The 16671-nt window shown below is 32.6% G+C and overlaps 1 protein-coding gene across 1 annotated transcript; it reads left to right on the top strand.

The window, feature by feature from the left end:
- Positions 1 to 592: 592 nt before the first annotated feature.
- HELRODRAFT_189038 (hypothetical protein) lies at positions 593 to 8679 on the top strand. The gene is made up of 9 exons (XM_009024851.1): positions 593 to 801; positions 2248 to 2379; positions 2477 to 2554; positions 2642 to 2816; positions 3643 to 3775; positions 4145 to 4296; positions 4445 to 4570; positions 5668 to 5757; positions 8508 to 8679. Exons 1-9 carry the CDS (start codon positions 679 to 681, stop codon positions 8609 to 8611), a joined length of 1113 nt encoding a protein of 370 aa, XP_009023099.1. The 5' UTR covers positions 593 to 678; the 3' UTR covers positions 8612 to 8679.
- Positions 8680 to 16671: the final 7992 nt, after the last annotated feature.

Here is a 16671-nt window from a genome sequence, read left to right as displayed (position 1 = left end):
CTGGCGAACGGTAGGTGGGTTTTCTCTCTTCGTGCTTACGTCAACTTCTAGTGCTTCTGGTTTATGGTGTAGTTATTGAATCTGTTACCCGTCAACTTAAAAAGACTGGAATAAACTATTACAACATTACCTCTTAAAGTATACTTAAGTCAAAGATTATCATTTGTTTTCTGGATTGATGTGTTGATATGGTTTGATCGGATTTTTCCGTTTCGGCTGTGTTTGATTCTGAAGATGTAATAATAGGAACTAAAAAATTAGAAAAAAAATACAAAATAAAACAAAAATTAGGAAAAAAATTATTAAAATTACTGGCACATTATGGCACCATCTTGGGAGCTGCAGTGCCGTTAAAATATTTCGTTGGAAAAAAAAATTAAGGATGCGGACCATGGACTTAGAATCTTTTTGACTTTCCCATATTTTTCCGTATTGTTATATGTTTTATCCATATATACTCTATATATATGATTTCATCTTATGCATGACTTACAACATATATTAAGAATAAATATACACCAAAAAGCAAAAGATAATAAATCGGTGTCTTGTTTTTGAGGTTATGGTAAATCGTTACTAGCTTTACTAAATCCGACGGCTGATGCCGCTAAAATAAAATAAGCTGGAAGGTTCAAAAGCGTGGGGTAACCGTGTCCTGCCTTTTTCACTTTTTCATTGATGGCTCAATCTGTGCAAACTAAATATTTAACGTGTAAGATCTCTAAGATAAAATGGCAGCCGGTACGTAGCCATTTAGAAGAACAACCAAATATTTTTGTTACTGGTGGCTATGATGAACTGGTTGGTTTTTTATATAATTTTTAAATTAATATATATATATATGTATATATATATATATAATGTGACAAACTAGCAAACGTTTGTTAACTAACGTTCAGAAGCTATTTTACATAACTATAATAAAGTATTATAAATTCAATTTTTTTGAATAAGAAATAATTATAAGTTTGAAATGATGTTATTAGATTAGATATTTACTATTTATTTGGTAGTATAAATTTTGGGTTGGTATTAACTTTTTAATATTTTATTTTGTGTTAGATGAAATAATTATGATTGTCTTGATAATTTGTGGTTCAAATACAAATCTGTTGCTGTGAGTTGTGACAGATGAAATATGAATCACACAAAGCAAATGAGACATCATGTAGGTGCCGACATGTTGTTCATGAGGATTATCAACATGTGCGATTCCTACTTGACATATTCTCCCATTGGCTATCCTCACTAATCAACTAATCCAATTTTACTTTAACATTTAGGTTCATTTAGTTTTTAAATGGTGTTGTAGTTATGTTTATTTAAAATTTAAATGAACAATTTGTTGAAAACTTTCATTCTAAATATTTAATTAATACATTGCTTTGCACACACGTGAATATATATATATATATATATATATACAAAAAAATGACAATCTCAATTCCAACCCAGTGCTTAACCAACAATGAAAACAAAGAAGTAATAAAAACTAGCATTGTAAATAGTGACAAAGAAGAATATGATGCTATGGATGAAGAAAAGGAGACCAAAGAAGATGACCAGCCAATAAAGAAACCTGACACCTAATTTCCATCTAAGTTCATTTTGACAAAGTCAATTTCCATCTAAGTTCATTTTGACAAAGTCTATATTCCCCTATATAAACATCAAAAAGGTGTGATGATTCATTCGGAATCGAAATATTGCCTTATTTGCGGCATGAATTCGAAAAATAAGTTTATTTTGAATTTTAATAAACTAAACGTTCACCGAAAAACTTTAGTGAGAAAAAATCGAAAAAACGAACTACAAACATATTGATGCCAAACATTCGATAGAATTTATAGAATACTGTAAAAATTATGGTCTATTACCAATAATATATATATATATTTTTTACAATATTCTATAAATTCTACCGAATGTTATAGAATATTGTAAAAATTATGATCTATTACCAACATACATATATATATATATATATATATATATATATAATATTTATATATATACCCATGGATATATATATATAAACATGAATTTATATATATATATATATATATATATAAATAAATTTTATTTAATCATTACCCCTCTCTCTCTTTCTATCTGATGTTGATAAATTTATGGAAGTGACATTGTATATAATATTTAATTCATATATAATTTTGTTGTATTTATTACATATTTAGTTTTTGTTGTTTAAAAATTGCTTTGTACACTGTTTTATCAAACACACACTAGTCAAGGAATCCAATTGCAGTGTGGCTCGTTCCAAATGAAGCTCAAAGTTACGAAAGCAAAGATGAAGCATTTGATTTAGAACCTCAAATGTTGTCTTCAGCAGACTTAACTGGAGGTGTTACAGATTTAACAGTTAGTTCATGTTATTTTTATTTATAAAAAGTGTATGAAACTCAAATGAAATTTATGATAAGAAGATGTGTAATGTTATTAAACATCCATTCAACAGTTTATGAATGAAACCTCAATTTTATCATCGTCCTCCAATGGGGATATCAATATTCTACATTTTAATGAAGATTACCAAGTATTTTTGTTGTCAAGTTATTTTGTTTTGTGCAATTCAAATAATGTCAAGTAACTTAACTTTCCAAATGCAATTTCAACGTTTCAGAAACTAGATTTGAAACACACATACAGCAAAGTACATTACTATGCTGGGAAGGTTGGCTGTCCGTGCACAAGTGTGTGTTTTAATGAGGATAGTTCAATTATTGCCTCTGCAGGAGAAGATGGCTGTATCAATGCTATTAAAAATGCTGGCACTCAAAATGCTGTCACTAGGATTGGTATATTTTTGCATTTTTTTTTTTTCAACTTCAAAATGAATATTCTTTTTTACGTGAAATAGTTTTTTGATAAATAAATCCTCTTGCATAAATTAGCATTTTTATGGTAAGTTGAGTAATATGTGTAGGAAACTATAGTTGCATCTGATTGAGTTTAGTTTTTGCGTCCGACTCAGACTCCGGAAAATGTTTTAATTTTTTTTAAATTATTTTTTTTTTTTTTGAAGTTTTTGTTAAGATGGTGTTTTTTGAACACAAATGTGTATAGCAATTATCTTTAATACAGAAAAAACAATTACATTCACTGATTTTAAGTGTTTTTTAAAGTATTTTCTATTTACTAGTGATAATAAGGTGAAGCTATGATGCAAAAGTTAAAAAATTTTTTTGGAATTTGGAACCTGGAGTCGTAGACAGGAGTCGGGGTCAGAAATTTTTACTTGGAGTCGGAACTTTTGAAGGAGTTGAAGTCGGATATTTTTTATCTGACTCCAACACTCTGCTATCATTGATGAAATAAATGTTATTTAATACAAATTATGTAAACGTAAACAAATAAAATAAATATGCAATGCGTATTCACGTAAATATATGTGTATATGCAAACATGCACAATAGCGTAGACACATAAATCCATATACATTCAAACTTAGAAACTGTAATCCGTAAATTTTGACTGGAACCTGATTTGAAAAAGTAGTCATAGTTTGGTCGAACCTAAATTTGGATACAGCCCCAATTATTATTATTATTATTAACTTTTTGTCATTCTTCTGAGAGAGGAATTAAATGTTTAAATGTTTAAATGAAAACTTTTTAAAACTAGCTGTAGATAATGTAACGATAAATGGCATCAGTTTCGTGGATCAAAGTACAGTGGGAACTATCAACCTGGTAGGCCATTTAAATTTGTATGACATCAGAAGCTGCAACAAATCAAGTTCAAAGAAGTTTGCAGTGTGAGTCATTGAACATTCTTCATTTATGACCATTGAACTGATTTTGTTGCATGACATGGTTTCTATACATTTACTTAATGATGAAGATATGAGTTATAAAATCCTTACAAACTTGTCATCATTCAGTTATACATTATTCCTATTTATTACTTTTTGTTCTTTTATTTTTCTTTTACTTAGCGTTACCGTTAACAAATGCTTTCTATTCAGTTCTTATTTTGATTTACTTCATTTTTTTAATATTGATGATGCTTTAAGCAATGCAACCATCTACTATATCTTTTTTTGATTGAATTGAGTCTGGCCCAAAAGGACAATAATATAAATAATCAACAGGACTTAAATTTTGTAATATTTGTTGTTAAACAGCACAGGAAATTTAATGTCGTTGCTGTGCATGGACCAACATCCATCTCAACCACATATTGTGTGTGCTGGAGGCAGTGATGGTCAGCTGTTTGTCTGGGACCTCAGGTCAGATGGTGCACCCATTGCTATCCACAAAGGACATTCTGCAAACAGTTAATATTTAGATTAAAGTTTAAAGGAAACTGAATCGTAAATTAAAAAATAAGTTGAATGCACAAGCTCATTAGTAAATTATTTAACTAATTTTTAAGCAAAACAAATTGGAACTTTTTTATTAATAGCAAAACATTTCATCTCCAGTGTTAGATGTGAAATTTCATCCTCAGATGCCAAACAACTTGTTCACATGTTCTCAGGATGGTACTTTGTGGCACTGGCAGTCATGCGAATCTCCTAATTCATTCCATCTTGATAACTATTTTAAAGGTATTAAGTTATTCTTTATTGACGAAAAATGTTAAGAGAAAATATTACTAAGATTTGTAAAACGCTTTTATGAACGTATATGATATTGTTATTACTGTGGGAATGATCAAATTGCATTATATTATTTGTTATCCCAATTATTGTTACCTGTGCCATATTTGTAATCATTGGATTGAAAACTATAGAGGATTATGTAGAAATATTGTATCCATGCTAAAAATCTAGACTATATTTGGGTCTTGCATAGTCAGGTTTCTAGCGAGGTTTCCGGCAGAGAAAGCGAAGTCGTATGTGATTAAGGTAGCTACTTGGGTTAGTTTATTGTTTCTATTGCTGTTGGTATCCAAATAAACGTTCAACAAAGTTTGTGTTTCAAACAGTTGTGTTTATCTATCGCAAATCTTGAACCTATGCAATAACGAACACTTGACGATCGTTGGAAGCTACACACTAGTGTTGGTTAGGTGTTGGTAGTTACGAGCATCAAGGGTTACAACAATATTATAGTTTAGTTTGTGTTTGGGCTCACACTGCAGTCAACAAATTTCGAATTATTTTATCCAACTGTTTTCACTTGAATCCACAGACCCAGAATGGGTATGTAAAAATATATTGACGGGCATTCAACAACAGGCTCCAAAATTTAGATGTGAATAACATTGATTGTTTGTCTTCTCAAAAAAGAAAATTTCAAGTTGTGTTAATATATTAATTTTTTGTGGAGAATGTTATACAAAATTGAATAAAATATACTGCTTCACTTTCTATGTGTATTTGTAAAGATAAATATATTTATACTAACAAAAACAATGATGGACAGCACAAATGGTATTTTAAACATGATGTCCAAAGTAGTAGAATAAGTTATTGTAGTCATTAAGTACTTGAAAAATTTATTGCATTTGAAAAAGTATTGCTGTTAAACGCATGATCGAAAATGCATATACAGGTTCAGGTTTTTATTTCATGCTGGAGCTATACATTTAAACCTTACTGTTGAGGATTATTAATTGAAATAATTAATGTTGATGACAATCAATTGAATAGAATGATAATGTTGATGACTAATAATGGGTTAACATTTTTTTTCAATCTAGAGTTTGCAGGAAATAACATCTCCAATATTTCATCTTGGCTGTTGGATGGTGAAAAATCAAGCAGAAAAATCGTCAGCAATTTGCTTCCTGGTTTGTTTATTTTTGTTGTTAATACTGAATACAATTTGTCCTGGTTATGACATTAAACTGACCCTCACTGCCTTGTGAGTGATGTTGGATCATCAAAGGCTAGGCCCACCGCTTATAACTGTGGTTGCGTAAGGAAGGACATCCTGCGTAAAAATTAGCCATTAAAATATTTATGATGACAAAAGGGGTATTTCAGGTTTCATCATAGGTAGCCAAACGGCAACCCCCGATTTCGGGGAAAATGTCGTCTAAACGTGTGTTGTTATTGTTGTTGAATACTGAATACAATGCATCTAATGACAGTTTGCTTAACCTTTTACATTAACAAAGTTTGCTTTCATCTGTGCTAAACAGTAGAAGTTTTTTCTATGTTTGTTTGGTCTCAAGATGCCTGAGCGATCTATTTTATTTTATTTTTTCATGCGGCCAGTTCAGCTTATCTTCGATATTGTTAGAAATCTAACCAATTTCTGAAGCCTGCGTCAATCAAGTTCGCATCTTAGACGTTCTGTTTGCCAGTTGGTTGATTCGGCCTTGCTAACCTTTGACAAGTCTTCTTGCATATTTGTCATGTTTTAGAGAAGTCAAAGAGAAAGAGAAACTAATTTAAACACGTTTATTAGAAGAAAATGAAATACTAAAAATTTCCTTCAAAATAAATTAGGATTTCCAAATGTTTTTGACTAAAACAATTTTAACGATTAGACTAAATAATAAATAATATCGAATGTTCTGAACAGAGTAAATAACCAATTTCATTACTTGAAACAAAACCGATAAAACAATAACACTAAGCAGAAACGAAACCACGTCAACTAACCAAAAATCACGCAGAAAAAAACCAGAACCAATTTGAAAAATCGAGAATATAACTAGAAGCCAATTAAGGAGCGCACTAAAAATAAAACGAATATAACTTATTTTATTTTCACACACTCCTATATACCAAACCAAGCATACTGACGATATATATAGTCACAATCCACCTGCATTCGTACAAAACCATACCAACATGTACAGATGACCAAATCGTTCAGCATTCTACCATACCAACGTGCACACATGATCGATTCATGCAACATTCTAACAACATGCGCGCCATGAAAATTAACATACACACAACATTCTACCAATATGTGTGCCAAGAAAACCTCACAACATCTCTCACTCCATCGAACGTCGCTCCGATGTTTGTCTTTACAAATCATTATTGCAGTCCGGGATGTTGATGATCATTCTTTCGACCTCCGGGCCCCGTCTACATGTATGTGGCTTTCTTCTTTCTTTCTTTTTCGATTTCGGTGTCTCTGTCTCAGTAGGTAACTTACCATTTTCTATCGCCCACTCCTGGGTACTGATAGCTGAATATGGCTGATCAATCGGAATGAGAGTCTGACCCCCTTCGAGCTGGCCATCCAGGATCAAGTCTACCAGGAATGGTCAAACGGTAGGGCAGTGTTCGTCACCTGGGCCTTCCGTCTCCAAGCTAGCCAGTCTACTTCCGCCGGCGAACTCTTTGACGGTGGCACTATCATTTGTGATTTTTCTTGTTGGGCTTTGCAGTCACTTCGGCTTGTCGACTCTCGCTTCCGCTGGCCTGGCTCAAACTTCCGGTCCTGCTCCGGTTGATTTCTCTCGTACGGGAGTTCAAAGACCACAAATTGGTCTGCCCCTTATCTGACTTTGCTCGCTCGATTTTTCCGCTTTGCAGGTTCCTCTGCACAGTTTTCAAGAGGAAAACCCGAGCCCACACTTTCCGCAATTCCTCTGAAGGAACCGTTGACGGCTTTTTCTGGCGTATTACCCCCGCAGTACGGAACTGCCCTTCCCAGTGATACCAGCTGGCTGTCCGACATCCTACTTCCCGCTCCTGTACATCTGTCAATGTGCCTTTTTTTAGTTGCGTGCGAGCATTCTTCTCCCTCAGGTTGTGGTTGGTAGTTTTGATCTGTGGTAGTAAAGACTGGACGAGTGATTAGTTTCAGTTTCAATTTTTTTTAATTATCTGGAATCAAGTGTGAAGTTAAATTTGAGTTAAATGGTGAAGATATGGTTGAAGGTAGATGGTTGAGGCGAATTAATAGGTTTCGATTAAAGATTGTGGTTGAAATTTTTGTTGTTTAGCGAAGCCATACCACGAAGGAGCTCCATACCTATGTGAGATGATGAATGATTCTGTAGTTTGATACCTTTGAGGCCACGTAAATGGTCTGTTGTAAAATAGTAAAACGGAGCAAAAAAGAATTGCAAGGAATAGAAATTTTGTGATCATTAATCGAGTGTTGTCAATGTCTTCTACTTAATCTCAAAAATTGAGAGAGTCACATTTATGAAATGATCCAAATGAAATGAACATTTTGTGTATATACAATAACAAGACTTGTTCATAGATTTATACGCAAACGTATAAACGAATGACCATTGAATTTTTTTGTATATAAACCAAGTCGTTACACTGCCACAATTAACTCCTTAAATTTTAAAGTAGTAATTATGAAGTGAACGTTGAAACGACTAAAATTGGTATATAGTTTGATAGATAAAATTTTAACTTGGAGGTTAAATTATGTAATAATTTTCAACCTTTTTTTGTCATCAAAAATTATTTTGTAGTTGGTGCACAAATTACATTAATGTCATATTTTATTCTGTCATGTTTATTAATAAATTACATAACTTGTCAGTAATAGTAGTGATTAAATAAATAATCATACACATTATTATTATTTGCTCTTTTATTTATTCATCAGATAATATGTTCCCAATCAACACATTGGATGTATCACATAACAGGTTGATCTGTGGGTTGGACAGTGAACAACTATATCTGTTTTCAAATCTTGCAGTTCGATAGATTTATATTATACTATTTTCAGTTATTGTAGATGCAATTTGTTTTTAACTCGAATACATACTAAAGTAAACACAAAGTTGGTTTTACGTTATTTCCAAAAATGCTTGAGCGTTCTTTGGAGATTGTTTCATAAACAGTAGATTTGTCGCAGACACTTGCCTCAGCCATCACGTATTAGCAGAAAATTGTCATGCTAATTAAAACAAAACCCAGGTCTGTTGAAAACGTGGTATTTTTATTAAATTCAGGTTTTGAGTTTTTCTTTTTAAATTTTTAATTTCATTAAATAAAAAAATGGAACCTCTATAAATTCCGTCAAAATATAATGCAAGGTTTAATTCCTTCTAAAAGAAGTTTTGAATAAGAACTATCATCAGTTTGCGTTTGCTTCGACGCTCGGTCCAGTTTGTCAGCCATTTTAAATAACACACAGCAGCGTGATCAAATTAAACTATTTGAAAATATATAACGCATTTTTTAAACATGTTCTCCATCATAAGTCTGGGAAAAACGGATGGCAATGTTAAAACCATAAAATTAGTATTATGTTCACAAAATGAATTGAAAACATATAAATATTTCTGGTCATAGCATTTCTGACCTACAAAATGGATTAAATTCAGTGGAAATTGCATACCAACGACAAAAAGAGGAGATCTGCTCTCATCACAAAAGGATCACCAATGGAATCCTCTTAATGAAATACGTGAGTTTACTTACCTTGAAAGTATACCTAGAGACAATTGCAGCCTAGACTGCCTTCGATAAACTAACCCAAGTATATACACAAAAATATTTTTATATAATGGCTGTCTACTTTTTTCAAGCTTGGAGCACTGAAGGCCGACATATTAAAGTATTTAAAGCCTTGCAATAAAAAGATTGAATAATGCTTAAACGAGCTGATTCAATAACATCTGCACAGTTGCAGTGGTTAGAGCAAATTATTCATGTGTCAAAAAACCAATTTCCGTCTAAATTGCTTTTCACCCAATTTTTGGGGGCGTCGTTGATCAACTGGTGGCCTAAAAATCGTTTCATAGACAGTATCACGGGCAGATCTAGACAACTTTGACGGGGACGGCCAAAAACTGGGAATACTTGGCGACTTGACCTTTTTAGCCCATCACACAATTTTTTGTCAATTTATCCATTTAAAACTGTTTTTGTATATAAAAGGATGTCTTTTAATGTACAAAACGATAAAAACAATATATGTTGGTAAAATTTCTAAAAACATAAAATATTTGTTTACTGTTGATAAAGAGGATCCCCATAAATCCTCCACTGGACTGCATAGAGCGCGCTGGAAAATGTGACATCAAATTAGTCAGCTTGGAAAAAATAGTCACCGATCGATCAACATAGAAAAAAGCCTGCCAAATATAGGAATATATTTTTTAAACACCGAGAGAATGGATATACTCAAATCATTTACTTAACAACATCGTGTGATGGTTTCTGATGTCTTAACTGGAAAAATATGCGCTCTAGAATTTGAACAGGGAAATTTTCGTTTGCATACAAACTCGAGCGTCATATAATAATGCGGTAACGAACGTCGTCGCTTTTTCGATAGACCACAAGGATTTAAAATGGTTATCGTTTGTATTTATTCTTCGGCAAACTAAGAATGTCGTTTTTGTTGAAAAAGTTTATTAAATAGAAAATATAGCTAATGCGCAAATAACTAAATTCCTATTAATAATGGCAATATGGTAAAATTGATAAAACTGGAGAACTAACAAGAGGTAGCGAAAATTAATATAATTCGGGTAATTTAAGCACCGTAGATCAATCATTTTTACAAGATTAACACCCAATGAGATTGTTCATTGAAGGCACAATATAAAAACTCGGGTTAAAAATTACGTATCTAACTCGAAACGATAAAACTCAAATTGAATTTTTTACTTACTGACAGCTAGATAACCAAAACAAGTGGGCAGTGGTTTAGTGAGCTGCTATGTAGAATAATGAATAACTAGAGTAATTATAACAAACAAATGTAAAAAATGTCTCGTGCAAAAATTGTTATATTGACAAAATAAACGAATGGAATTAGGCGCTGGCAAAACAACGAAGTTTAATGGCGCTGAACGAAATATAGACCTAAATGATTTTATTTTGTGATTTGGTGTAGATTTGTAGAATAAAACTCAACATCATTTTCGTGCGCAATCACTTTCAATAACTGCTAAAATTCTACATGGACCTCATTTTAAAATATAACCTCATTTTAAAATATAACCTCATTTTAAAATATAACACTTGGAGAAAACGTTTTAAATGCTTTATAAAATCTAGGTTTAGAAACCATGAGAATTTAAATATTATAAAATGAAACCAGTGCATAAATCAGTAGCCCTACATATCAAGATATAATGCGTAATCAGTTGCTATTATTATACCAATAATGGTTACAATAATGTATTATTGCAGCTTGTGATGTAGTATTAGTTGCAATGCTTTGAGAAGTGAAAAACAGACGAGTCGAAATAATTTGACTGCTTTTCAATTAAGGCATATCAAGATATTAAATAAATTCGTAAAATAACGTGTGAAAATTATCATATGTATTTTAAAATATAAAAACCGATAGATGAATGAAAAATTCCCAATTAATTGAACGTTGTTATCACTAAACTTTAATTTGCAAAAAATCACATCATAAGCCACGCAATTACGCAAAGATGTAAGGGTGAATAGAACGTAATAAAAATCAACACAGATTCAATTAAATAAGATAAATCCACTTAATTACCACTTATATTTTTAAAGTAGAATGTCGGCAGGATTATATACATAAGATTTACAAAAAATCATATTTGAAGCAAGTGGTCAATAAACTGTTGTATATTGCTAAAATTCTACATGGACATTTTAAAATGTTGAAAGCACAACAAACGTGATTTTAATCCATGAAAATTCAATTAAAATTGAAATAATTCTACAACACAATAAAAATGAAGTAACTTTTCTCTCTGACTAATATCTAGCTCATATATCAATATCTAACCACTGACAAACCATAATCGGATTTTTTACGAAAATGAAGAATCTGATATGCATTGCTACTGCCGACGTGATTTTTCCAAATAGGGAGATGATGCATATTAAATACATAATACTCATCTGTCTTAAGTATATCTACAAATTTTTATTTAAAATAATTGAATTTTGAAAAAAATTGAATTTTTTGGACAACAGACTAAGAAATGCACTTAACAACTTCATTTGTAATTTCCTTTATTCATCATCACTCCATCCAGCATTGTCTTCATCGTTTTCATCATCACCTTCATTCTCTTCCATAACCTTCCTCCTTAATTCAAATGCAGCCTCCATGATTGACTGAACGTCAAGTCGTCGTTTAACACTCTGCTGTGTCTTCAATCGACGTTCCTCCACTTTCCGTAACTGGATACCTGCAATTGCAATATTTAGTTATATTGTCTTGTTACAATGTTTTGTTACATTGTAAAATTTAATGTTGCATAAACACCAGCAATAAAAACTTCAATTTAACAATTTTTAGTAAAGACACACAAAATTATTTGTTTGGGCTTTTTTGATAAGCTGAATTAACCATTAACCAAATAATGTTGCTTTCAACACTTGGTAAAAACAAATTTGTAAGTAACTTTCTGTTTTGTTATGAATTTTTTTAACATTAAACATTAAAAAGATAATTTGTAATATGCTCCCAAACACCGACGTAACATTACCAGCTGGTGGGCTTGCTAGCTAAGCAGATAGATTCTTAAAAATTTCTTACTGAAAAGTTACAGGAAAAAACAAAATTTGAAATTTGTGTAGTGGCTGTCCGAGTTGAATGTACAGAAAGATGAATAAAGGTGCAATTTAAAATTTCAGCCTGCCAAGTGAATGCAAATGAAAGCAATTGACAAATGTGCAATAACATACAGCTTACAGATTTCATTAAGTGACCAATTGCTCTTGAGGGTTTTCTTTTTAGTGCACTTCATCTTAATATAAAGTCTCTCCAGTTAAGCATTTCTGGTTCAACCATCTAAACCTATCTCCTCTCAGCTCCAATCTCTCTTAAGGTCACAGCATGAATTTCTCTATGAAGCCACATTTCAAACTTCAACTTTTTAAAAATGTCAGCTGAAACCACCAATGTTTTGCTTCCTTACGATGTGCATTTCATACGAAGATTTTTCTTTGTGCCTGCAGGCGTATAACCTTTTTTTCCTGACAGTTCAATCGCTAAACAATTGAAAAATCAAATAAAAGCAAATAATTGATTTAGAGATAAGTAATCAGAATGAAAGAGATAGGTAATCAGATAAGTACAATCAGAGATAAGTAATCAGAATGAAAGCAACTTAAAGACTGAAGCTGCCGTTCGAGCACGCATACGTGCAGCCTGGAATAAATGGCATCTCCTTGCCTCTATATTGATGCGGCGTGACATCCCACTACCACTACGATCAAGACTTTATAAATCTGTGATACGTCCGGTGTTGTTATATGGTGCAGAAACATGGCCAATGACAACCAAACTGGAACAACAACTTCAACGAACCGACATGAAAATGCTCCGATGGATGCAACGAATTAGTCTGAAGGACCACATCAAATCTACCAAAATCCTGCGTCGTGCTGGTTTAGATGATATAAAGGACGAATGCCGGCAACACCGTCTGCGGTGGTTTGGTCATGTCAAACGAAGTGGAAACAGTGCCATAACTTCTCTTGCAGATGTTGAAGTACCTGGCACACGTCCCAAAGGCCGTCCAAAGAAGTCTTGGTCGCAAACAATCGAGCAAGACATGAAAGCTCTAAATTTAAATGAAATGGATACAACTGATCGTCTAATTTGGCGCAAAAAGTTGATGGCAAAGAAAACAACGTCCTACCTGGGGAAACCGGATCTCTGGACGCAAAACGAAGATTGATTGAAAGAACATGAAAGTAATTTTAATAAACAAATAACTTTCAAACCTTTCTTTATGGCAGACAGCAAATCTGATCTGGAATCTCTGACGATACTGTGTTGATAATGCAAGCTGCTTGTATTGGAAGTGTTATTATAACTACTGTTGTTACTGTTAGAAATCGACTGGTCGGCAGCTGTTGATTTTACAACGGTAGACACATTCGCAGTAGTGGCAACAGCTGCACTGGATGTGATTGGAGTTAAAACCCTCTCCAAACTTTTTCGTCTGCTGCTGTTACGTGAAAGATGTATGGTAGGAGTGTGAGGATGAGTAGCATTTGGAGTCTTTTTAGCATTTGGCGATCCGACCCCTGAGGGGCTCTGATGTAATTGCTGCTTAACTGCAGGTTGCAGATCTTTGTGTAGCGCTGTGTTATAAAATTTTGGACTAACAGACGATCTCGCACCCTCTATCCTTGATAACAAATCCTCCACACCAGCTGAGAAATAGAAACCTTTGAATGGCATTTTTTTTAATTATTAGTTTCTTTTAAACCAAATAAAAACTATATACAAATTTCAAAAATTGAATAGTAGAACTATTATGCAAATAATGTGAACAAGGAATAATGTGAACTGAAGAAATATGTTAAAGCAAAAATATTTGATTTCTGGGCTTCTATGGGTTGATTTGGTACAAATTGAAAATGAGGGCTGGATTGAAAATGTTTCAATTATAGGTAATTAACTCAAAAATCAGATTTAAGGAAAAGCAAGCACAAGGAAATCATTCAACATCAACTTTAATACTTTTACCTTGATCGTCAATATTGTTGTTGCGATATGCATCTGACACTTCATAAGAAGCTAATGGAAGCTGCTTGGGAGGTGATGGTAGATAGCTGGAATCATTGAATGGAGATGAAGGCAGTATGGGTGAAGAAGATTTGACAGTCAAATTGTTGTTGTTGTTGATGGTGGTGCTGGTGTTAGAGTTGATGTGCAGTTTGTCCAAGCTGGGTAGCGGTGGAATGGGAGGAGGGGGTAAGTTATCAGTTGAGCATCTTTTGTTTGTGTGGTGTTTATCATATGGGGTGGAAGAGTTGATGTCCATGTTAGAAATGTAAGGTTCAACACCATCAACTGAAACATGACCATTTGAATGGTTTAAGAAGGATGGTACCTCAGGGAACTCCTATATAAATTGTAAACTTTCAGTTCATACTTGATGTAACATTTTCTCCAACCCGTATAAACACAAACAGGATTAGTAACAAATTCACATTCTATTCCAAAGCTTCACTTTTTAAACAATTTTATGTACTATGAGCTTAGTTACTTATGCATTTAAGTGTTGCAATGAGACCATATTTTATTCAGTATTGTACGAGTTTTACCAGTAGAATTCATACAACTATGCATTTAATTATACATTTCCACTCATGTATACACAGAAAAAAATCACATCCATCGAAGCTTAAACATTTGTTATATAGTAGGTTCAAGATTCGTTTCATGGTCGGAGTAAGCTTTCTGAAATTTTCCAATCCCAAGATTTACATAAATTATAAGGTGAGTCTTTTTAATTTTAAATAGTTTTTTAACAAATGATAGTTGACATTGTCATTTAATATCAACTTTCATTTGCTGTAAAAAGTATTTTAAATTTAAAAAACTTCAGAATTATTAAATTAAAATGAAAAAATAAGAAGCAGGTATTAGGAAATAAGAAATAAATACAAACTGAGAAAAACATGATACGATGCAAGATGTTTTGAAAAATAAAAAGTTAATGTAACTTAGGAGCAAACATATCTAAAAAGTGTTCTTTGAAAATGTTTGTATAAAAAAACATTAAATAGAAACAATAAAAAATGTGAAACGTACATGTTCTGACAATGAAAAGTCTTTGTTATTCAAGCTGCTAATTTGTTGCTGTTGCTGGTACTCGTGACCTAACAACATCTGTTGCTGCAACTGGAACTGTTCTTCTATGGTAAGTTGGTTTCCATGAAGGTATTGATCGTAATTAACTTCTTGTCCAGCATATCTACAACAAATTTCTGATTTTATTTAATATTTGCCGAAATAGTCTAATTACAACAAAAATTTCTCTGAAAATGTATGTTACTTATTGCGAGTGATTGAAAGCAAAATTTGATAATTTCGAAACTCTCAAAAAGTGTCAAACAGAAACAGCATTGTTAATAAAAATGAATTTATCCAAAGCATAACCTCTGATGGTCATCATTCAAGTGGTCCATGTTGACCACGTTATTAAAATATCTCTCTTTGATACTCGGGAAGTTGTCATTGCGAGATACATCTTCATTTTTATGATCAGCCACGTTTGAAAATTTCAAGTTTTTGCTAGGCTCACTTTTATTTGTCTTCAATGTTCCAAACTGAATGCTCTCATTTGTAAGTCTCTGATATTATGAAATTAATTGGACTCCAGAAGTCATTAAATTAATAATATGAATAAATTAGCAATATATATGACAAAAGCCTGTATTGATTGAGATTTATTTATTTCCAATTGAATTTTTTAATTCCTACTCTTGCAAGTTTATAAAAGTTGTTTAGTTATTATATTTCATTAAGCTGATTAGGAATAAAAATGCTTATTTTTTCTTTCAACTCTGTCATTCATACCAGCTTTCTAATCAAAGATATTAATACATTTTTAAACATTTTCAAGTTTATGTTTTTTTTGATTATACACATACTCTTTTGCATATAAGTTTGTTTTTGACTTTGCAATTTTCTATTACTACACAAATAATAGAAATGGAATGAATTCCGGAATTTTACAATTGCAGTATCTGGATTGGGATCAAGATGTTGGATTCATACAGATTTGGGTCTGCCAGGTTCCAGATCCAAGTAGTATCTATCCATCCTTCCTCGTTTAAAGTTTCCATCCGTTACGAGTCGGACTTTTTTATTCCAATCATCAGCTTCTGTCACCAAGCCGATCTATCCATGTCCTCCTGTATGGTTTGCGTCCAGAACTTCTTTGGGCGACCTCATGGTGGGTGCCAGGCACCTGGTGCTCAGTAACGGAAATTATTGTATCGTTTTCGCTTCGCTTCACATGGCTAAACCATCGTAAGCGATGACGACGACATGCATCCTTCAACGTGCACAGTCT

The sequence above is a fragment of the Helobdella robusta genome (assembly GCF_000326865.2).
Source record: "Helobdella robusta unplaced genomic scaffold HELROscaffold_4, whole genome shotgun sequence".
In the NCBI taxonomy this organism is placed as follows: Eukaryota; Metazoa; Annelida; class Clitellata; order Rhynchobdellida; family Glossiphoniidae; genus Helobdella; species Helobdella robusta.
This window is presented reverse-complemented; position numbering and strand designations above follow the sequence as displayed.